Raw genomic sequence first — 17880 nt, 5'->3', positions numbered from 1 at the left:
GATGCGTATATGGGTTCATTTTCTCTAAATTATAAAAACATAACTAAAAATTAAACTTTTCTTTCTTTTGTTCATTTGCCTTTCTTTGTCGTTTTGCATTTTGCTTAGCCGCCTGTTCTGCAACCATTTCTGACAAATCTTCATTCCAACCTTTAGGATCTATACGCTGTATCCTTTGCGCTTCTTCATATTTTTCTCTAAGTTGTTGTTCAGCTAAAGAACGATTTTCGTTTTCCAAAAGTGATGGATCAAGAGAAACATCTACACCATTTTTCTTCTTTATACAATTAATATATGAAAAAAAAACATATATACAACCTTGCGTGGTTCTGGAGCATCAAGAACAGGAAGTTTATTTACATCAGATAAATCATAAATATACTCACTAATAAAAGTTAAAATAAAACTTATTAATACACATTTAGTTTTGCTTACCTTCCCATGAATCCTTTTATCCGTGATTGTTGTTCTGCAATAGGCTGATAAAATGTTTTTCCAGAATCAGCCTCAACATCAGAAACTCTGAACATTATTAGTACCATTATATCATTAATTAAACCTTAAATACCTTTGCTTCCTCAATTCAATATATTCTGGAGTTTCTATACCACTAGGAACAGATGATACCATTCCAGATGGTGTTTCTACACCCGAAGACGTTTCAATACCATCAAGCAGTTCTTGATTAGTCAAATCAAAATCTTTGCCTTCATCTTCTCTATATTCTTCATCTTCTTCTTCTGATTCATCTTCTATATCTTCAAGTTGTCCCCATAATTGTTTTTCAACAGGTTCACCAGACTAAAATATTTAGAATTACAATATATTGCAAAAAATCTTACATCAGGAGGTGGTTGAGGATGCACTATGCCAAATACATCACCATATAATGGCCTATTAAATTCGTCAACAGGAGGTTTTCCCCAGCCTCCAGGATGAAATCCAAATTGTGCACTAAATAACATTAAAAAGAAAAAAAAAGGCAATAAAAGATACCCAGAAGGAATTGGTGCATTAAGACCAGGTATTTTTAGCGCAGGATAACTGGGTGGTGGTCCAAAACGCTGCATATTAATTAACCATGGAGGTGGAGCACCTGGAGGAATATTTAAGGCTTCTTTAAGTTCTTCAGAAAGGTCACCAGGTCTTTTTTCTTTAAGATTTGTTTCAAATTCTTTTCCCTCATAATAAACTTCACCATATTCTGTCATAGGTGGTTTAGTCTGAAATCTAAAAAATGCATTATATAATTTTTGATAATCAATATCAAGTTTCCCCATCCTTGGTTGCACTCTAGCACGCATCTTCTGTCTAAGAGTTTGATTGTCTTCCTTTTCCCTTACAGAATCCCTCATTTCCATAATACCCGTAGCACGGATAAAATCAGGAAGCTCAAATGGAGGTTTCTCGATACCTCTTTTGGATGCTAAATAATCACGCTTTTGTGTCCAATGCCCTGGAACAGGAATTGTATTTCTATATGCTTTAAGATGGGCAAGAAGCTTAGGATCTTGAGCAGATACATCAAACCACTAAATATCTTTGTTAATAAAAAACATATTTGTTAAGAAAATATACCTCTACAACTTCTGGATTTTTAACAAGTTGCTTTAACTCTGCTACACTCAGTCTATTTTGTCTTCGAGCTTTTTTTCGACTAAGTTTTTTAGGTGTTTCTTCCTCTTCTTCAGAAATATTATCATCCGAATAAAAAATTTCTCCTTTATCCATATTTACATCATCTTGATCTTCCTAAAACACAATAAAATTTCCCTATATTTACAATAGATATCCACATACTTTATAAGAAGCATTAAACTTATCAAAAACATTTTTAAACGTAATATACATAGGATCATTCTCATCTAATGTAAATGAATCAACAATAGAATCATCATCATTTTTCCTTTCGTCTTTGTGACGTTTATAGGATTCTTTTTGTAAATCTAAAGATTTATCAATCACAATCTAATAAAAATATAAGCATCTATATTTTCATATATTTAAACATATAAAAATAATAAAATCAAAAAAGGAGACGCACATTATTTAAACCATTATCTAATACATCTGATTCATTCTTTTTTCTTTCTTTTTTACGTAATTTCTTCTCTCGTCGAATCTGTGCTTTTGTTTTAAATTGATTTTTTCCATTTTCTTGAATTACAAGACCATTTGAAACCGGATTTTCAACAGTTAACATCCTAAACCTTCTCCTATAAAAATATCACAGCTCTACTGCATTTAAACAAACTTTTTTGACCTATTTCCAATTTTTATGTAATTCAATTTTTTAACAACGTATCGATATCTTTTATGGTCGTAACTGAATTGAAAACAGCTTTTATTTAAAAGCAATTTACAAATAATATCTTTGTTTTTATGAGTAAAATATATATGCTTTTTTATTTTTATATTTTTCTGTTTTTTATTCTAATGCTAACATTTAGTCTGATTTATCACTAAAATTTTGTAAACATAAATTCAATTTCAAGTTTTTCATTTAAAAAAGCTATATATTCATCCAAATACGTATTTCTAAGGATAAAAAAATATAACTTAAATGTTCTTTACTTATATATTATCATTTTTTGTAATTGAACTTGCTATAGTTTAAAAAATTAAAAAACAATTGAAACAAAAATTCTTCAAAATATTTTAATCTCTCTTTTTTTCCTTTATATATATAGAAAAAAAATATTATAAAATTTTATATAAAAAAAAATGATATAATTTATTTATTTTTAATTCTAAAAATATTATTAATGACTTTTGCAAAGAATAGATACACAAAATATAAATATTCTATTTAAGAGATCAATTTTCATATATTTTAAATTAAATCTTTTACAACATTAACCAATAATAGTAAATAATATAATACTCATTAATTCCTTATAAAATAAATATAACCCATAAAATTTAATAATAAAAAAAATCATCATATACTCTAAGAGAAATTATTTTTTATTATACTACTGAAACAAAATATTGCTAAATTATATTCTACAAAAAATATCTTAAATCTAATAATTAAATAATGTATAAAATAATATGCAAAAGCATAGATTACTAAATTCAATCAAAAAACAAGATTTTTAACATTTAAAAGAATCTTATCAATTAATAATATTTTAGATAAAGCAATAAAAAATAAAAATATACAAAGTTATAATAATTTTTAATTAACACACATTTCTAGAAGGAAAATTCATCATTTTCAGATATATTTATCAACTCTTGTTTATCTCCCGTTTTTAACTTTTTTCATTAAAACGTACGGAGCTCATGACATAAAGCTATTACTCATTTACTTAATTATCCCGAGGAAATTAGAGAGCAAAAACAAACAAAAACACGTATTTTAAACAAAAAACAAACACAAGAACATTAATATAATATTTTTTCCCGAAAAAAAGCATGTTTTTTTCTTTTCTAAAAAATGAAGATCATAAATATTGAAGAAAAAAAAGAATATACTAGAAAACCAGTTTCATTTTTAAATATAATTCTTGGAGCAGTTCTAAACATGTTTGAAGTATCAACTCTTGGGCAGCCTTTTGAGGGTTCTTCCTATTTTTAGCATTATTTTATCTCATTTATCTACAGTAATTAAGGTAGGATATTTTGCTTCAAACAAAAAAAACCACATTCCTAGAAGAAATCTTATAAATACGCCTAGACGCATATGGCAGCAAATAGAGAAGATTCTATTGGTACAAGTATCAGAAAAATATGGAGCAGAGGACGTATTTTAGGATTTTATCAAGGTTTAATTCCATGGGTTATTATTTTACATGTTTAATACTTGGGATTGATGATTATTAGGCATGGATTGAAGCGTCGACCAAAGGAGGAGTTTTACTATTCACTGCAACTATGGTAGAATATTATGCACAAACTATGGGTGCGAGCCCTTTTATTTCAGGCATTATTGGAGGAATGGGTGGTGGCATTGCACAAGCATATGTTACTGTATCAACCATAATTTGTATATTATATTCTTATGAAAATAGGTTGGTTTCTGTACTTTTATGAAAACTGTTGAGTAAGTATTAATGATTTCATACACATTTTTTTATAAAAATTAGAATAACACGGACAAAAAAAGCAAGTAAAGGAGTTAAAATACCAAGTACGTATGAAATATTTATGGATAAATATCGTAAAGAAGGTATTCGTGGTATTAATAAAGGAGCTAATGCAGGTTATAAAAAATGATATCGTATTTATATAAATTCTAATATGAATAGTTGCTCTTCGTCAAATGACAAATTGGGGAAGTCGTATTGGATTCAGTCGTCTTATTGAGTCACAAATTAAAGTATTTAAAAATAAAAATCCTTCAGAAGAACTTTCCGCATTAGAGAAAATTCTTGCTAGTTTTCTTGCAGGAGGACTTTCATGCTGGAATCAACCTGTTGAAGTATTCTTTAAGAGATCTAGTACACTGTGTATATTTATCATGCATAGGTTATACGAGTAGAAATGCAATCAGCAAAGATAGATTCTAATCGTCCTTCTAAATTAGGAATAATTTCAACATTGAAGTATGTTTACAAAGAAAACGGAATCCAAGGACTTTATAGGCATATTTTTTTACTAATATTTTTCTTACTAACTTTTTAACTAGAGGAGTTACTCCAAGAATAGGTTTAAGTGTTTGGCAAACAATTTGTATGGTTGCTCTTGGTGATATGGTTAATAGATAACAAAAAGCTTTATTTTCGTTCTAATTACTTACTAGGCTAAACAATATATAAAAAAATAGAAAATTAAATACCAATTAATATTCATTAATCATTTGTGTAATAATATAAAGTATATAAATGGAATCTTCGGCTTATCAATTTCTAATATGGTTCTACTGCTACCATATAATTGCTAATGTAATTTATGACAATTTTACATTTGTATATTAATATTAAAAATATCAATTTTTTCTTAAAAATCATCAAAAATATAAAAACTTAGTCTTATATATAATAAAATACCTGTTTGTAGAGTCTATTATTACTTATAATACTTTAAGATTAAAAATACAAAAATTTAATATTGTTAAGTATTAAGTAGTCAAAAATAAGTATTTATAATTTATTAAACAATGAAAATTCATTAATGTAATATAAAATTGTATAAATAAAAGAAAAATATTAACGTATAAAATCATAAAATATCCAACTTCTTTTCCCATTTATAAATAAAAAATCTTAAACATTTGTATAAATAATAAAACAAATATTATATAATAAACAAAGATATTAAATGAACAGATATATAGTTAATTATAATCCACGGAAATTGTATAAACATGTAGAAGCGCAATTCACATACCTTCTAAAATGTACAAAGAATATAAATTTTAAAAATAAATAATTAACTAAACAGCAAACCATTCACTACTGCTTCTAACTGTTTCTCCGCAAGTTCAACATTTTTAGCCTCTCTTTCTGATTTATAAACCAATTTTTGCCATTCAAACATGGACAAACGCTTTTCCTTTAAAACTCCTTTAGATTTCTCATCTAAAAGAGCCAATTCCCTATTCAACCGTAAAAACTAAGACAATTAAAAAATCAAAATTATTATTTCACTTGTAAACCTCCTTTTCCTGTTCTTCAACAGGAGATGTAAATATTCGAGCTGATATCTCCAAAGCATACGTATTCGTAGGAATCTTATGTAGCCGTGATTGTTGAGAACTTCCAGTAAAATTTTCTCCTAAAGAAACAGTTATAAACCTCGAAAACCCGCAAATGACAAATCGTGCACTGATAAATTACCTGAATCAACAGACAATTGTCGATAGGATGAACTCTCGCCTTTATAGGCATTTGAAGATCCATAAGAAGTTTTCTCCTTTAACGCTTTATATGTCGAATCTGCAAATGAATGGGGCAATGAAGAATAATACCGAGAATCCGAAGAATTCCGAAATTTCTGATTCTCTGAATGAGGAGATGGTGACCTTGAGGTAAAACGTGAAGACCTCTCTCTAGGAGAGGCACCTAAATCATGTCTTGATGATCTGAAATGCTCAAAATTCCTGGAACTAGAGCCCTTAAAAGATGTTTTTGAGTATTCTTTGCGTCTATCCAAATATTCACTTGAATCTCTACCAAAAGCCGACGACCGAGAACCACCATTATGTCTAGGAGACCTTAAAGACTTATCTGAAGAAATATAACCACTATTATGTGTATTTTTATTCAAATGACTATCATAGTCATTTGTTCGATGATAAGTATAATCTCGCCAAGAATCAGACGATTCTTTTAAAAACTTATCTCCAGTAGAAGGATCTCTATCTCTAAACAGTTCAATATATATTTTCATACAAAATAACCTTTCTTACCTGTATTTTTGTCTCATACTTTTCAAGTCTTTATAACGTCATCTTGAAAAAATATAAATGTTACCATAGCAACTAGATAGCTTTTTCAAAAAGTGTATCCTATATAATAATCTAACACGTTTTTAAAAGATAAAAAAACTTATAAATGTAACTAAATAAATGTTTCTTTGATATTTTTTTAACAATTTTTCTCATGTAAAAATAGATTGATCTTTCATCAAGTGTATCAGTAGAAAAACAACCCAAATATGTGTGTCAGTGTATGATACAGTTTATAATACCAAAATGCGTAGATTACATATAATATATACGATTTTTATAAATCCTTTGTAAGTTTTGTTATAAATTTCAATAATAAAGAAACTTTTTTTGAATGAATATAAAAACATTTCTAAATATTATTTCAAATATTACCACTGACGATAAATACAATCGTATATATCGTAGTAACCTCAACTTTTATAAATCATTATTTCAACAAAAAAGAAGAACATTTATAGCTACATACACAGAAAATACTTGCAGTAGCAAAGATTATGGAAACAGACGAGAAATCTCTTGAAACAGCACTTTTATATTGGGTATTAAGATAGATTTAACATTTTTTGATTTATACATCTAATTTCTATATGTCAGATCAACACATTTGATACAGACGATACAACACATGCAATTCGTTCTATGGATAAGTTATGTGATGGTGTTGTTATTTATCGGATTCTAATTGATATTGATTCTCTTTTTTTCCATAGTGCAATTGGCGCTACACCTACTGAAAATGGGCCATCCAACTGGGTATTGCGGCTAAATAATAGTATCTAAAAATTATTAAAGATATTTGTATCTAAGTAAAGAAGTAAAACGGCTATATAAATATCTTTCTCGTTATTATGAAGAACGTCTAAACCGATATTTTCCAGAAACGAATGAATATGTTCCAGACTTGGAAGCCATTGCTAAAAATTTTTCAGAAAAAGAAACAATTAAATTTCTAAAACTTGTACTAGCATGTTGTTTTTTATCAGATCAGCGCAAAAAATATTTAAAAAAAGTTCAAAACTTAGATCTTCAAATACAAACAGTATTAGAAAAAACAGTTCACGAGGTAAATATATTTCATTAGATGTTTAAAAAATTAAACAGTAAAGATCATAGAGTTAGAAAAAAACGAGACAAAAAATAAAGAAAAGTATAAAAATATATTAAAATTTATAACAACTTATATTGAATAAGTGAAAAAAAAATACTACAAACAGAAGATCAAATGGCAATTCTTAATAAAGAAAAGGACATCTTAAAGAAAAACTATAAAGTGATTCTAGAAGAAAATATTAAACTTAGAGAAGATCAGGTTTACTATCTATTTCTATCAGTTCTTTATTCTTACTTTAATTATATAGCAAACAATGAAATCTAAACTTGAAATAATTTCAAAAAAATTAAATGGAACAGAAAATACATTTGAAAATTATAAATATCAAATAGATAGTCTTCAAACACAACTTAATCAATCTAAACAAGAATTGTCAGTCACTATATATTCGTATTTATATATACTAATACGTTTAGAAATCAATATAAAAACAGTATGGTAGAAAAGAACATGGAAATTGAACAAAAGAACATATTTATTACTTCTTTAACACATAAAGTAAGTATTTATTTATAACAAGAACTTGAATATAATTTCATATAGAATGAGGAACTTATGGAGAAAACAAACGAAGTTATATTTTTGAAAAAAGAATTACAAGAAGAAAAAAACAATATTGAAGAGTTAAAGAATATCATGAAAAAATATAAAGAAATTAAAAGTTCACATATTCCGGACCAAAATAAAATAAACAATAAAAATATTTTACATGAGTATTAAAATATAAAATAGCAAAGAATAATCATTTTTTTAAACTAATTATTAAATAGAAGCACGGATAAAACATGTCTATTAGTTAATGATAAAGATGTGAATAATTATAAGTCTGAACTAAAATCACTCGAAATTCTTTATAATCAATCCACCGAAGAAAAGAAGCTATTAGAATCTCAAATCATCCATTTAACAAATTGTTTAAATATTATTAAAACAGATGATAGAATAGATATATCGGATAAAAACATACAAAAACTAGAATCATATCAAGAAATTTTAAACAAGTCTACAGAGAATTGCTCAAAATATTCAAGTAATCAATTTAGAAACCAATTAAATATTCATCTTGAATCTCAAGTATCAGAACAAGGACTTAATATATCTAAAAAAGAATCTTCAGAAAAAAGTATCGTAGTTATAAAAAATATTATAGATAATTTTAAAAAAACTAAAAATAAAACCGAGAATAAATATTTAGAAGACAAAAAAAAATACACATTAAGTTCTCAAATAACTGATAAAGATGAGGGTAATTTTTCTGAGTATGTTTCATCAAAAGACTATATAATATTAACTAAAAATAGAAATTCACTATTCAATTCGTTATATATATCGTCCAAAAAACTTTCTGAAAATCCCTCAAATTCAGAAATTCAAATACATAAATCAGAAAATTCATCTAATTTGGAAAAAAATATTATTATGGAATCAGAAAGTAAACATATATTTATTATTAACTTATATTGATTTGATTTAATAGATCAGGATGATATTTATAATTTAAATTCAATTGATAGAATAAACGAACATAAGGAATTGCAAACTGAATTAGAGGAATTAAAAAAAAACATCAAAATTCTTGAAAATAAAAACCAATATCAAGCAGTTTTAATTAATAGTTTATATACAGAAAAAGATAAATTAACACAAGAATCAATCAATAGCAAAAATGTTTTGTCAAAACTGGAAGAAGAAAATAAGTAATTTAATGTTTAATTCCTTTAGTTACCATATTAATTCTTTTAAGTAAATTAAACTCAATAATTATTTCTATTTCAGAAGATAGAGATGAGGAGAAAAAAAAACAATTAGAAGCTCAGAAAAAAATAGAAGAACTTCAAAATGAACTTAACCAAAATATAACAGGTACTTTGAAAGCAAAACAGGTAACTCACATATTTTATACTTGATACTATTTAATAATTTAAAGCTTTTAAAAAAACAAAACACTATGATAAAAGAATTAAAAGAAAAAGTAAAACAGATATTCTTACTTTAATAGTTATTCTAAATAAAATTAGGCATTATCCGGAAATATAAATGAATTATATAACGAACTTTCACTTAAAAACAAGCAAATAGAGGAATTGAAAGTCAGTATACATTCTAAGTTCATCATTATATTAATAATAAAGAAAACTAATGTTGAAGAAATTACAAGACTGAAAAAAGAAAATATGCTTATGAGCAATGCTTGGTGCAATTTAGCATCTCATATAAAGCAAAACGACCCAACTACACAGTACCCTTTATTACCATCAGATTTAACAAAAGCAAATCGCAATCTCAAGTGAAATTTTGAAAAATTATATAATCTTTGAATCAACTATTTAGTTAAGTATAAACATATTAATGATATAATTAATTTTTATAACAAAATATTCATAACATTATCTACAAAATATCTAATGCATAATTTAATTAAAACATAATACTGTATAAATTATTATATACTAATTATTTCATGATATATAATCATATCCATTCTTTTGGATTTTTAAGAATTTCAATTAGTCGTTTTTCACGAGGATCTTTTGGAACATATTGATATTCCCAAGATGCAGTAAAAGGCAATGCTATCAGAATCCTTTTCCAATAAATCCCTAAAACATAAACAATAGAAAAACTTACGATTCAATACGAGAGCTTGGAATACTGAGTCCAAATGCTGTACCTCTATCATATATCATATTAAATTCTACATATCTCCCGCGTCTTATTTGTTGGAAATGTCTTTCTTCAGGTGTATATTCCATATCCTTATAAAAAAAGTCAGCTAAAAAAAAAGAAAAAAAGCGTTACCTTTCGACGTAAAAGAATTGGAATATAAGAAGGCAAAAAAGCATCAATACAATCCTTAATAAAAGAAAAAAGTTCTTCTGGGTCCTTATTATCTAAATCATCAAAAAAAATTCCACCTATTCCTCTAGTTTCTCCTCGATGCTTAATATAGAAATATTGATCACACCATTTTTTGAACTTTGGATAATACCCTTTATCGTAGCGATCGCAAACTTCTTTATAAGTACTATGAAAATGAATTGCATCTTCATCAAAAAGATAAGATGGAGTAAGATCTGCACCACCTCCAAACCACCAGATTTTTGGAGAGCCATCATTATCTTCGACTTCAAAATAACGATAATTTATATGGATACTTGGTGCCATAGGATTATGAGGATGTACAACAATTGATAATCCACATACATGAAAATCCAATAGTTTTCCTAAATTTATCAAACATTGATGATTTTGTCGCATTTTTTCTATAGTATCATATGGTAAATTTCTTTTCACTACTGATATATTAACACCTGATTTTTCAATAACATTTCCCTTTTGAAGAACACATGTTTTGCCAACTATCCCATCTCTTTCCCAAGAATCTTCTTCAAATTTTTGGCCATCTATCACTTGTAAAGCCTCAATAATTTCTTTCTGTTTTATTTTGACTAACTCTTCCATACGTTTAAATATGGAAGTATTTTCACCAGTTTTTGATTCATTCCCCTATAGTCCATATTAATATTCCAGATATTTGCAATAATATACAAACAATCAGCTCTTGATTAATAGACTGGCATTGGACAACAAAATTCTGCTATATTTAGTCAAAAAAACTCCAATTTAAAAACATAAAATCAAAACTGACATTCTTGTTGACATATATAAATATACTACAAAGTACAAACCATGTAAATCTCATTCCCCATAAAGATAATTTTTTAGAAAAAACATTTTGAAAAATAAAATGCAATTGATTTCTAAAGAATATATAAGCAATCAGATTAAGCCGTTTATATATAAACACATTACATACAATTGTATTAAGTGCGTTGGATGCTCTAAATAATGAGTAAATGAGAATAGAGGTTTTTCAAATAAAAAAGAAAGATTCTTGTTTAAATATAGCCATGAAGAAATAGAAAAACGCTTAAATTCATTTATTGGAAATATTGATAAAGGCTTTGGAGCCTGAATATATCTAAATAATATAAATGAATTCTCAAAATTAAAGTGAAAAGCTTGACGATGAATCATAACCTATTTCTCAGAAAATATTAATAATTAATGTATAAAAACTCTAATAATACTAACTTAATAATATTGAATTTTCTTACTGATGAACTAATTTTTTATAAAACCAAAGTCTCTAAAAAATAATAAAATATTATAAAAATAACAGTCTTTACATAAAAATAAAGTAATATAGAAAACTAAATTTTTTATTTACTAATAAACTAAAAGTTTTAAGAAACATTTAATATGTTCAAAGTAGTATGTTTTAACTAAAAAATACTGAAAAATTAAAAAATAATTTAAACATTAAAATCAAGATTTCAAAATCCTTTTTTTAAGTTCAATTCAAATTCAAAAACAATTTTTTAAAAGTCTAAATTTTAATATAATATTTAAATCATATAATAACAATAAATTCAAAGATAAGAAAATAACAAATAATAATAATTGCAAGAATTCAAATGATACAATATTTTATGAATAAAACAATTCTTTTAAGGAACCAAAAGAAATAACAATAAAACATTAATTTTTTTTGAAAAAATAAATGAAATATATTTATTTAATAAAGAACCATATTTCCAAAATTAAAATATTTTATACTAAAAACTAAAATATAACATTTTTCCGATAAAATAATTATATTCATATTCCTAAATAATCTTTTTATAACTTTACAAATCAATCTTTTAAACATTTATAATTAAATCAGTATATAAGCTAATTTTAATTAAAAATATTTTTTTAAAAAATAAAAATTGAAATACAAGTACTTCTAAAAAACATATTAAAATTACTCTCTAAACCAAAAAAACATAAGATAATATATTTCATAAAAGTATAAATTAATTATATACTCATTTTAAACATATTATATAAATTTCAGTGACAAAACATTCTTAAATTATCTATCTAAAAAAATAGACATTTAAATGAGTAGAAAAAAATATGCGTTAATAAAAAAATAAATATTATCAAAACATTTTTTAATCTTAAAATTCTACAAAGTTTACTTATATTCTTTAAAATATATTAAAAGAAACATTTTAAAAAATTACATTTCACAAATAAACCAATTTTACCTAAATAATTCTTAATAAAGCATATTTACAATTAAAAACTTCTATATATTTTATATTATAAACGCATTTAAGAATTTCAGAAATAGAATGAAAATACTCATGTTAAATTTAAAATATTTAGTTTTTAAAGTATCTTTTCATAATTAAAATTTATCATAAAGTTTATATTATTTAATCTTTCGTAATTATAAACAATTGTCCTAAGAAAACTAAAAACTTATTTTGTAATTTCAAAACAAACAATAAATTATACTAATCGGTCTTTTATCTAATAAAACATTATCTTTATCAATCTATATTAACAATAACATATTAAATAATATAAACCATGAAAACTACAAACATTTACTTGATTAAAATAAATTGAACATCAATACATACATATATTATATATATAATATTATATATATACATATATATAACTTTAGGACTAAATTTTCCAAAAATGATCATACTTATACTTTCACCAAAATCATTACTACATATAATACACTTAAAAGAATTGCTTCTGAAAATTTAAAGAAATCTTCTCTTTAAAAATGTTTTTAAGGACAGAAAAAAGCATAAAAAGTACACAAATAATAAAAAAAACATATTTCTCAGAAAAAAATTAGTCCTTAAAACAAAACATTTTGTTCAATTTTTTTATATGTAGAACTGTTAAAACATCAGAACCACACTTATATATCCCTTTTACAAGCTCTACTAATTTATTATAAAAATACACACTCACAACTATTGTACGTCATACAAATTGATATAAAAATAAAAAACCCAAATATAGCTAAAAATACTTATTCAACTATTTTCCCATTTTTTAAAACTATAATAACTCAAATTAACACTTCCCAAAAATAAATATTGATGAAAATACATATCAAACATACTTTCATCAACAGAATACCTACAATCTTTTTTCCTTTGCAACAATTCATTCAAAGAACAATGCTCTGGACGCGGATGATTTCTTTCATACAGAAAATAACTAAAACTACCTACACCCACAGCAAAAACAGGATCAACCCATCTAAAAAAACATAACTAAAACTATAAAAGCCACAGAATCCAAATACCTCGAAATTAAATAAATATTTTTCGAAACAATTGACATTTTTGTTTTTTTTGTAATTTTGCGAACAAAAAATCAAAGAATAAAACCATTATTATTCAAACAACATATAAACACTTTTTACAAAATCTCCAACAGAATCCCAGCAATTAAAGTGAGTTTAACCACTATAACTTCACATTTCATCTATAAAAACACTCAAAACTGCATAACATTTCCACTAACGCTTTTTCTGTGCAGTTTTCGCCTCTTTTTTAACTAAAAACATGTAAAAAAAATGAAAAATACCAAATTACACCATAATATACCCTTAGACTTTGCTGGTGGCCCTTTACCTCGTCGGCGCCGTCTAAACACTTAATAATACACTATTTTCACCGGAAAAAAAATCCAACCTATCTACATCGGCCTTACGAGCTTCTTCAACAGGATCTGACAGTTTAAGCTCTGGAAACGACCGAATTATTGTTTTAGGATTAATATCCATCCTCGAATAATAATCAAGTATAGCTGGCCCACGAAATCGTTGGCGAAGAATACGGTTTCCGTTCCGACGGCAATCCACATTGAAAGTAGTACCAAATATACGTGAAACAACAGTTGCAACCTCTTGTAACCGCTTTTTTGACGGCAATTTAAACATTTGTAATTTTAGTGAACATTATTGTAGTAATCGATAAGTTCTTGATGACGTCAAAAAAAAGTATTAAACTATAAAGTATGTCAAAAGAGAAAGAAAAAGCAGAAAAGACAGAAAAAACAGAAAAAAAAGATAAATTCATATGTGTAAAAAATATATATCCTTTTAGAGCGGTTCAAATAGAGCTTTTAGGAGAAATTTTGGGCAAAGTTTGTTTTTGAAAAGTTGGTGGATTTTGTGACACAGAAATAGAAAAAAACAGCACAAATTTCATCTCTTATAATACATGGATATCACTTTACTGGAAAAACAAGTATTTTACGGGCAGTTCTTAAGTCAATGGAGGCGGATTTTATATGGATTGACTGTCAAGACTGTTTTTCTTTACGTATCCTTTTTGAGCGCACAATATGTCAATTGAAGAAACTAGTAGGCCTAGATGAGCCTTATGAAAAGCTCAAGTCTTATGATTTGACAACTTTTACTGTTTCTATTCAAAATATCTTTTTAAAAGCTAATTGGACGAGCAATATCATCTTGGTAAGTTGCTTGTCTCTTTTTTTACATAAATAAACAGCTTTCGACATGAAAGATACAAATAAACATTCAAAAAGTCTTTTTCAATAAAACACTTACATCTGTATAGGTTTTTGACAACACTGAACAATTACATTATTTTAAGGTCAATGTTCCCACAATTGTCTTATTAAGATTGTCAGAAATGGTTAGATCTTTAAAACAGTATACAAATACTTAGTATATACAGTCTTTTGTTCCTTGGTTAACAACCGTTTTAATAACAACATCATTAGACAACTTGACTTGGGGATCGTATCATGTTCCTATTATTCATTTTCCATCCTATTCCAGATCAGAATTTCTTGAAGTAATATGCAAACATGAAGAATCACTTAGATTATTATCTGATACTCTTAAATTTGAAAAAGAAAATGCAATGACAAGTACCGATTATATTAATCTTTGGCAAAAATTCTGCGGGATTTTATGGGATACCTTTAACTCAATTATAGAAGGTGATTTTGATTTATTCTTTTCTATATCGAAAAAGCTCTGGCCTATATTTATAAAACCTATAGAAGAAGGCAAAGCGAATAAAAAAGATATCATAAAACTTTATAAATATAGTCAACAAACTTCTATACTTTCTTCATCTAAAGTAATTCTTGAAGAACTCTCAAAACTTACATATCTTAATACACTAAGACCTTATCTAAAAAACATAGGTATGATTTTGAAAAATATATTACATTTAAATAAATCATTAGATATTATGGATCTTTCTTGGACCTCAAAACATCTCATTATAGCATCTTATTTAGCATCATATAACTCTCCTTTACTTGATTCCACTCTTTTCTCTAAATGCAAAAGTAGTACAAAAAAAAGAAAACGAGTAAAAAAGTCAGCATCTATAGTAAGAAACTACTGTATAAAAAGTCAAGCTAACACACCGATAGATGACTAACCAAAGACTTATAGGACCTAAATCATTTGTATTGGAAAGAATGCTAGCTATATTTTTAGCAATTCAATCAGATGAAGATGTATTAACTTCTGATATTTATAATCAAGTATAATTATTCTAATGTCATAAAACAAACTAATAAATACTCAAGATTGAAGCATTAGCTTCTCTAAAAATGCTTATTAGAACATCATTAGCATCTAATAAACTAGATAGCACAAGCCGTTGGAAAGTCAATGTTGGTTGGGATTTCATCCAAAAAATTGCAAAAAGTATAGATTTCGAGCTAGAAAATTACTTAGTAGGATAATATCTTTCCCGCTTTATACATATAATAGCAAAACCATATGAATAATATTAACTAGAACACCACCATTCCAAATGTGTTTCATTTGCAATACATAACTCCTCAAGCCATCTAGTCGACATTTGGCAAAATTTGAATGCGCGTGGCGCCTTGTTAAATTCTATAGGTTTCTTCCGCAATAGTTTTCCATCTAATGTAGACCAAAAACGTACTTGGTCTTGTCCCGCTTGAAATAATTAGTTAAAAAATACAAATGTATTTCATTCTAACCTGCTGCAACAATTCTTTTATCAAAACTAATATCAAAACCAAGCCCAAAAGAATATTCATTTACATAACCATTAAATGATAATACAGATTGAGAAAATGAATCTCTAGAACGAAGCATCCTTATATCATACATATCAAGCTATAATATTTAAACAACAAGCAAATAACATATTCAATACATACAGAACTTTTCAATCCTGCAACAATGAGATAATAATCCCCAACCAAACCAAAACTTGCAACACTAGATTTGTGTCGAATTCCTGATTCAACAGAACGTAACAGAGCCCTCTCTTCACATCGAACATCAAAAAAATCTACCCATCCATTACGACAGCCAGTCAAAAATACATTTAAATTTAAAAAATCAACAGCAAAAACATCACTTTTAAGATTATAAAAATGTGTAATACATTCAACATTATTATCAATTCCTTTAATCACCATAACCATCTTAGATCCGCCTAACATTGTCAAACAAATAAATATTTTATAACTAAATCCAAACCAACTGCAGCTAATTGACCAGACGGGGAAATAGCAGATGCCCATAAAGCATTTTTCCTTCGAGGTACAATAGTTATATTAGTATCTACTAATTATAAAAAAAATACATATGCTCATAAAATATACCGAAATTAAGTATGTTTTCTTCTATATTATTTTTTATAACACCTATTTGAAAATGACCGGGATTTTTCTGATCACCCATAAATGTACAACTTCAGAATCGTCAAAAATTAGACAAAAACTTCGAAAACACTATCTTACATAAATTTTCCTCCAGAATCAATATCCAAAGACGTCAATTCCGAAGTAGATCGAGAAATATTCCACTGAAAAGGCTCATAAACATCTTCTGTAGATTTTATTCTAATAGCCCTAAAAATATGAAAAAGAGAAATAAAGTGAAAAAATAACCCCAATAAACCATAAGATGTTCCAAACAAAATATGATTCATATCAGGAGTAAAATTTAAACAAGTGATCAAACTACCACGATCAATATTTGGCTCTTTAATATGATGCATAAAAAGCCGATTTATCCATAAAGTATCATAAGAACGAAAAATAGACTGTTTTGTATATCCTATACGTTGCTTTCCAACTTCCCGATCAATATTTCTTTGAAAAAAACATGTTTCTACTTTTTGAGTCATTTGAGCCAATAGAGCTGCTTTTTTCTAAAAAATTGATAAAAAACCAAGAAAAAGCACGAAATATACCCTTTCAAATTCTATTTTGTTCTTTTTTCGTATATTTTCCAAAGAATATGGGTATGAAGCATCTACAAAATGGTTTTCAAAAATCTTAAAATACCTTCGTTTTTTTTCATCTAAAATAATTAAAAAACATCTTAAAATAAAAAAAAAACGCATTTCCATAAAAAAATCCAGGAACATTTAGCCTATCTCCAGCCATTTAACAATCTATTTAGTAAAAATCAATAATATTAAAATAATAATGGTCGATAGTCAATAATTAAGGAAAAAATATAAAT

General features: G+C 26.2%; 10 protein-coding genes across 10 annotated transcripts; 3 read left to right on the top strand and 7 right to left on the bottom strand.

The window, feature by feature from the left end:
* Nucleotides 1–43: 43 nt before the first annotated feature.
* Nucleotides 44–2203, bottom strand: T551_02189 (U2 snRNP complex subunit CUS1; the record flags this gene model as incomplete). Its single annotated transcript, XM_018374452.1, has 9 exons — nucleotides 44–277; nucleotides 319–385; nucleotides 436–522; nucleotides 569–801; nucleotides 843–954; nucleotides 997–1532; nucleotides 1579–1752; nucleotides 1801–1968; nucleotides 2045–2203. The coding sequence occupies 9 exons, from the start codon at nucleotides 2201–2203 to the stop codon at nucleotides 44–46; spliced, it is 1770 nt and encodes a 589-aa protein (XP_018229404.1).
* Nucleotides 2204–2446: 243 nt separating this feature from the next.
* T551_02188 (uncharacterized protein) lies at nucleotides 2447–3218 on the bottom strand (the record flags this gene model as incomplete). Its single annotated transcript, XM_018374451.1, is given in 7 exon segments — nucleotides 2447–2462; nucleotides 2479–2538; nucleotides 2631–2676; nucleotides 2861–2894; nucleotides 2977–2994; nucleotides 3092–3115; nucleotides 3195–3218. 7 exon segments carry the CDS (start codon nucleotides 3216–3218, stop codon nucleotides 2447–2449), a joined length of 222 nt encoding a protein of 73 aa, XP_018229403.1.
* Nucleotides 3219–3442: 224 nt separating this feature from the next.
* T551_02187 (uncharacterized protein) lies at nucleotides 3443–4771 on the top strand (the record flags this gene model as incomplete). The annotated part of the gene is made up of 10 exons (XM_018374450.1): nucleotides 3443–3566; nucleotides 3610–3617; nucleotides 3683–3784; nucleotides 3829–3975; nucleotides 4017–4048; nucleotides 4092–4207; nucleotides 4254–4426; nucleotides 4474–4550; nucleotides 4634–4700; nucleotides 4748–4771. 10 exons carry the CDS (start codon nucleotides 3443–3445, stop codon nucleotides 4769–4771), a joined length of 870 nt encoding a protein of 289 aa, XP_018229402.1.
* A 555-nt stretch (nucleotides 4772–5326) lies between these two features.
* T551_02186 (uncharacterized protein) lies at nucleotides 5327–6372 on the bottom strand (the record flags this gene model as incomplete). Its single annotated transcript, XM_018374449.1, has 5 exons — nucleotides 5327–5337; nucleotides 5394–5559; nucleotides 5603–5721; nucleotides 5784–6310; nucleotides 6356–6372. The coding sequence occupies 5 exons, from the start codon at nucleotides 6370–6372 to the stop codon at nucleotides 5327–5329; spliced, it is 840 nt and encodes a 279-aa protein (XP_018229401.1).
* Nucleotides 6373–6891: 519 nt separating this feature from the next.
* On the top strand, nucleotides 6892–9799 carry T551_02185 (uncharacterized protein; the record flags this gene model as incomplete). The annotated part of the gene is made up of 15 exons (XM_018374448.1): nucleotides 6892–6936; nucleotides 6992–7169; nucleotides 7213–7460; nucleotides 7504–7544; nucleotides 7589–7706; nucleotides 7756–7880; nucleotides 7925–8006; nucleotides 8052–8221; nucleotides 8279–8767; nucleotides 8810–8940; nucleotides 8986–9205; nucleotides 9253–9391; nucleotides 9436–9480; nucleotides 9527–9598; nucleotides 9641–9799. The coding sequence occupies 15 exons, from the start codon at nucleotides 6892–6894 to the stop codon at nucleotides 9797–9799; spliced, it is 2262 nt and encodes a 753-aa protein (XP_018229400.1).
* Nucleotides 9800–9980: 181 nt separating this feature from the next.
* T551_02184 (coproporphyrinogen oxidase) lies at nucleotides 9981–11546 on the bottom strand (the record flags this gene model as incomplete). The annotated part of the gene is made up of 6 exons (XM_018374447.1): nucleotides 9981–10092; nucleotides 10137–10264; nucleotides 10308–11015; nucleotides 11062–11106; nucleotides 11158–11269; nucleotides 11326–11546. The coding sequence occupies 6 exons, from the start codon at nucleotides 11544–11546 to the stop codon at nucleotides 9981–9983; spliced, it is 1326 nt and encodes a 441-aa protein (XP_018229399.1).
* A 1859-nt stretch (nucleotides 11547–13405) lies between these two features.
* T551_02183 (uncharacterized protein) lies at nucleotides 13406–13718 on the bottom strand (the record flags this gene model as incomplete). The annotated part of the gene is made up of 2 exons (XM_018374446.1): nucleotides 13406–13634; nucleotides 13681–13718. The coding sequence occupies 2 exons, from the start codon at nucleotides 13716–13718 to the stop codon at nucleotides 13406–13408; spliced, it is 267 nt and encodes an 88-aa protein (XP_018229398.1).
* Nucleotides 13719–13896: 178 nt separating this feature from the next.
* Nucleotides 13897–14319, bottom strand: T551_02182 (uncharacterized protein; the record flags this gene model as incomplete). The annotated part of the gene is made up of 3 exons (XM_018374445.1): nucleotides 13897–13934; nucleotides 13985–14025; nucleotides 14072–14319. The coding sequence occupies 3 exons, from the start codon at nucleotides 14317–14319 to the stop codon at nucleotides 13897–13899; spliced, it is 327 nt and encodes a 108-aa protein (XP_018229397.1).
* A 77-nt stretch (nucleotides 14320–14396) lies between these two features.
* T551_02181 (uncharacterized protein) lies at nucleotides 14397–16181 on the top strand (the record flags this gene model as incomplete). The annotated part of the gene is made up of 7 exons (XM_018374444.1): nucleotides 14397–14525; nucleotides 14569–14856; nucleotides 14963–15040; nucleotides 15083–15560; nucleotides 15603–15751; nucleotides 15795–15908; nucleotides 15954–16181. The coding sequence occupies 7 exons, from the start codon at nucleotides 14397–14399 to the stop codon at nucleotides 16110–16112; spliced, it is 1395 nt and encodes a 464-aa protein (XP_018229396.1). The 3' UTR covers nucleotides 16113–16181.
* Nucleotides 16160–17764, bottom strand: T551_02180 (uncharacterized protein; the record flags this gene model as incomplete). The annotated part of the gene is made up of 9 exons (XM_018374443.1): nucleotides 16160–16335; nucleotides 16380–16518; nucleotides 16563–16843; nucleotides 16888–16971; nucleotides 17013–17101; nucleotides 17151–17261; nucleotides 17301–17563; nucleotides 17606–17715; nucleotides 17755–17764. The coding sequence occupies 9 exons, from the start codon at nucleotides 17762–17764 to the stop codon at nucleotides 16160–16162; spliced, it is 1263 nt and encodes a 420-aa protein (XP_018229395.1).
* Nucleotides 17765–17880: the final 116 nt, after the last annotated feature.

This window comes from Pneumocystis jirovecii (assembly GCF_001477535.1).
Source record: "Pneumocystis jirovecii RU7 chromosome Unknown supercont1.9, whole genome shotgun sequence".
NCBI classification, from domain to species: Eukaryota; Fungi; Ascomycota; class Pneumocystomycetes; order Pneumocystales; family Pneumocystaceae; genus Pneumocystis; species Pneumocystis jirovecii.
The sequence above is the reverse complement of the archived record's forward strand: the minus strand, read 5'-3'. Positions and strand labels throughout refer to the sequence as shown.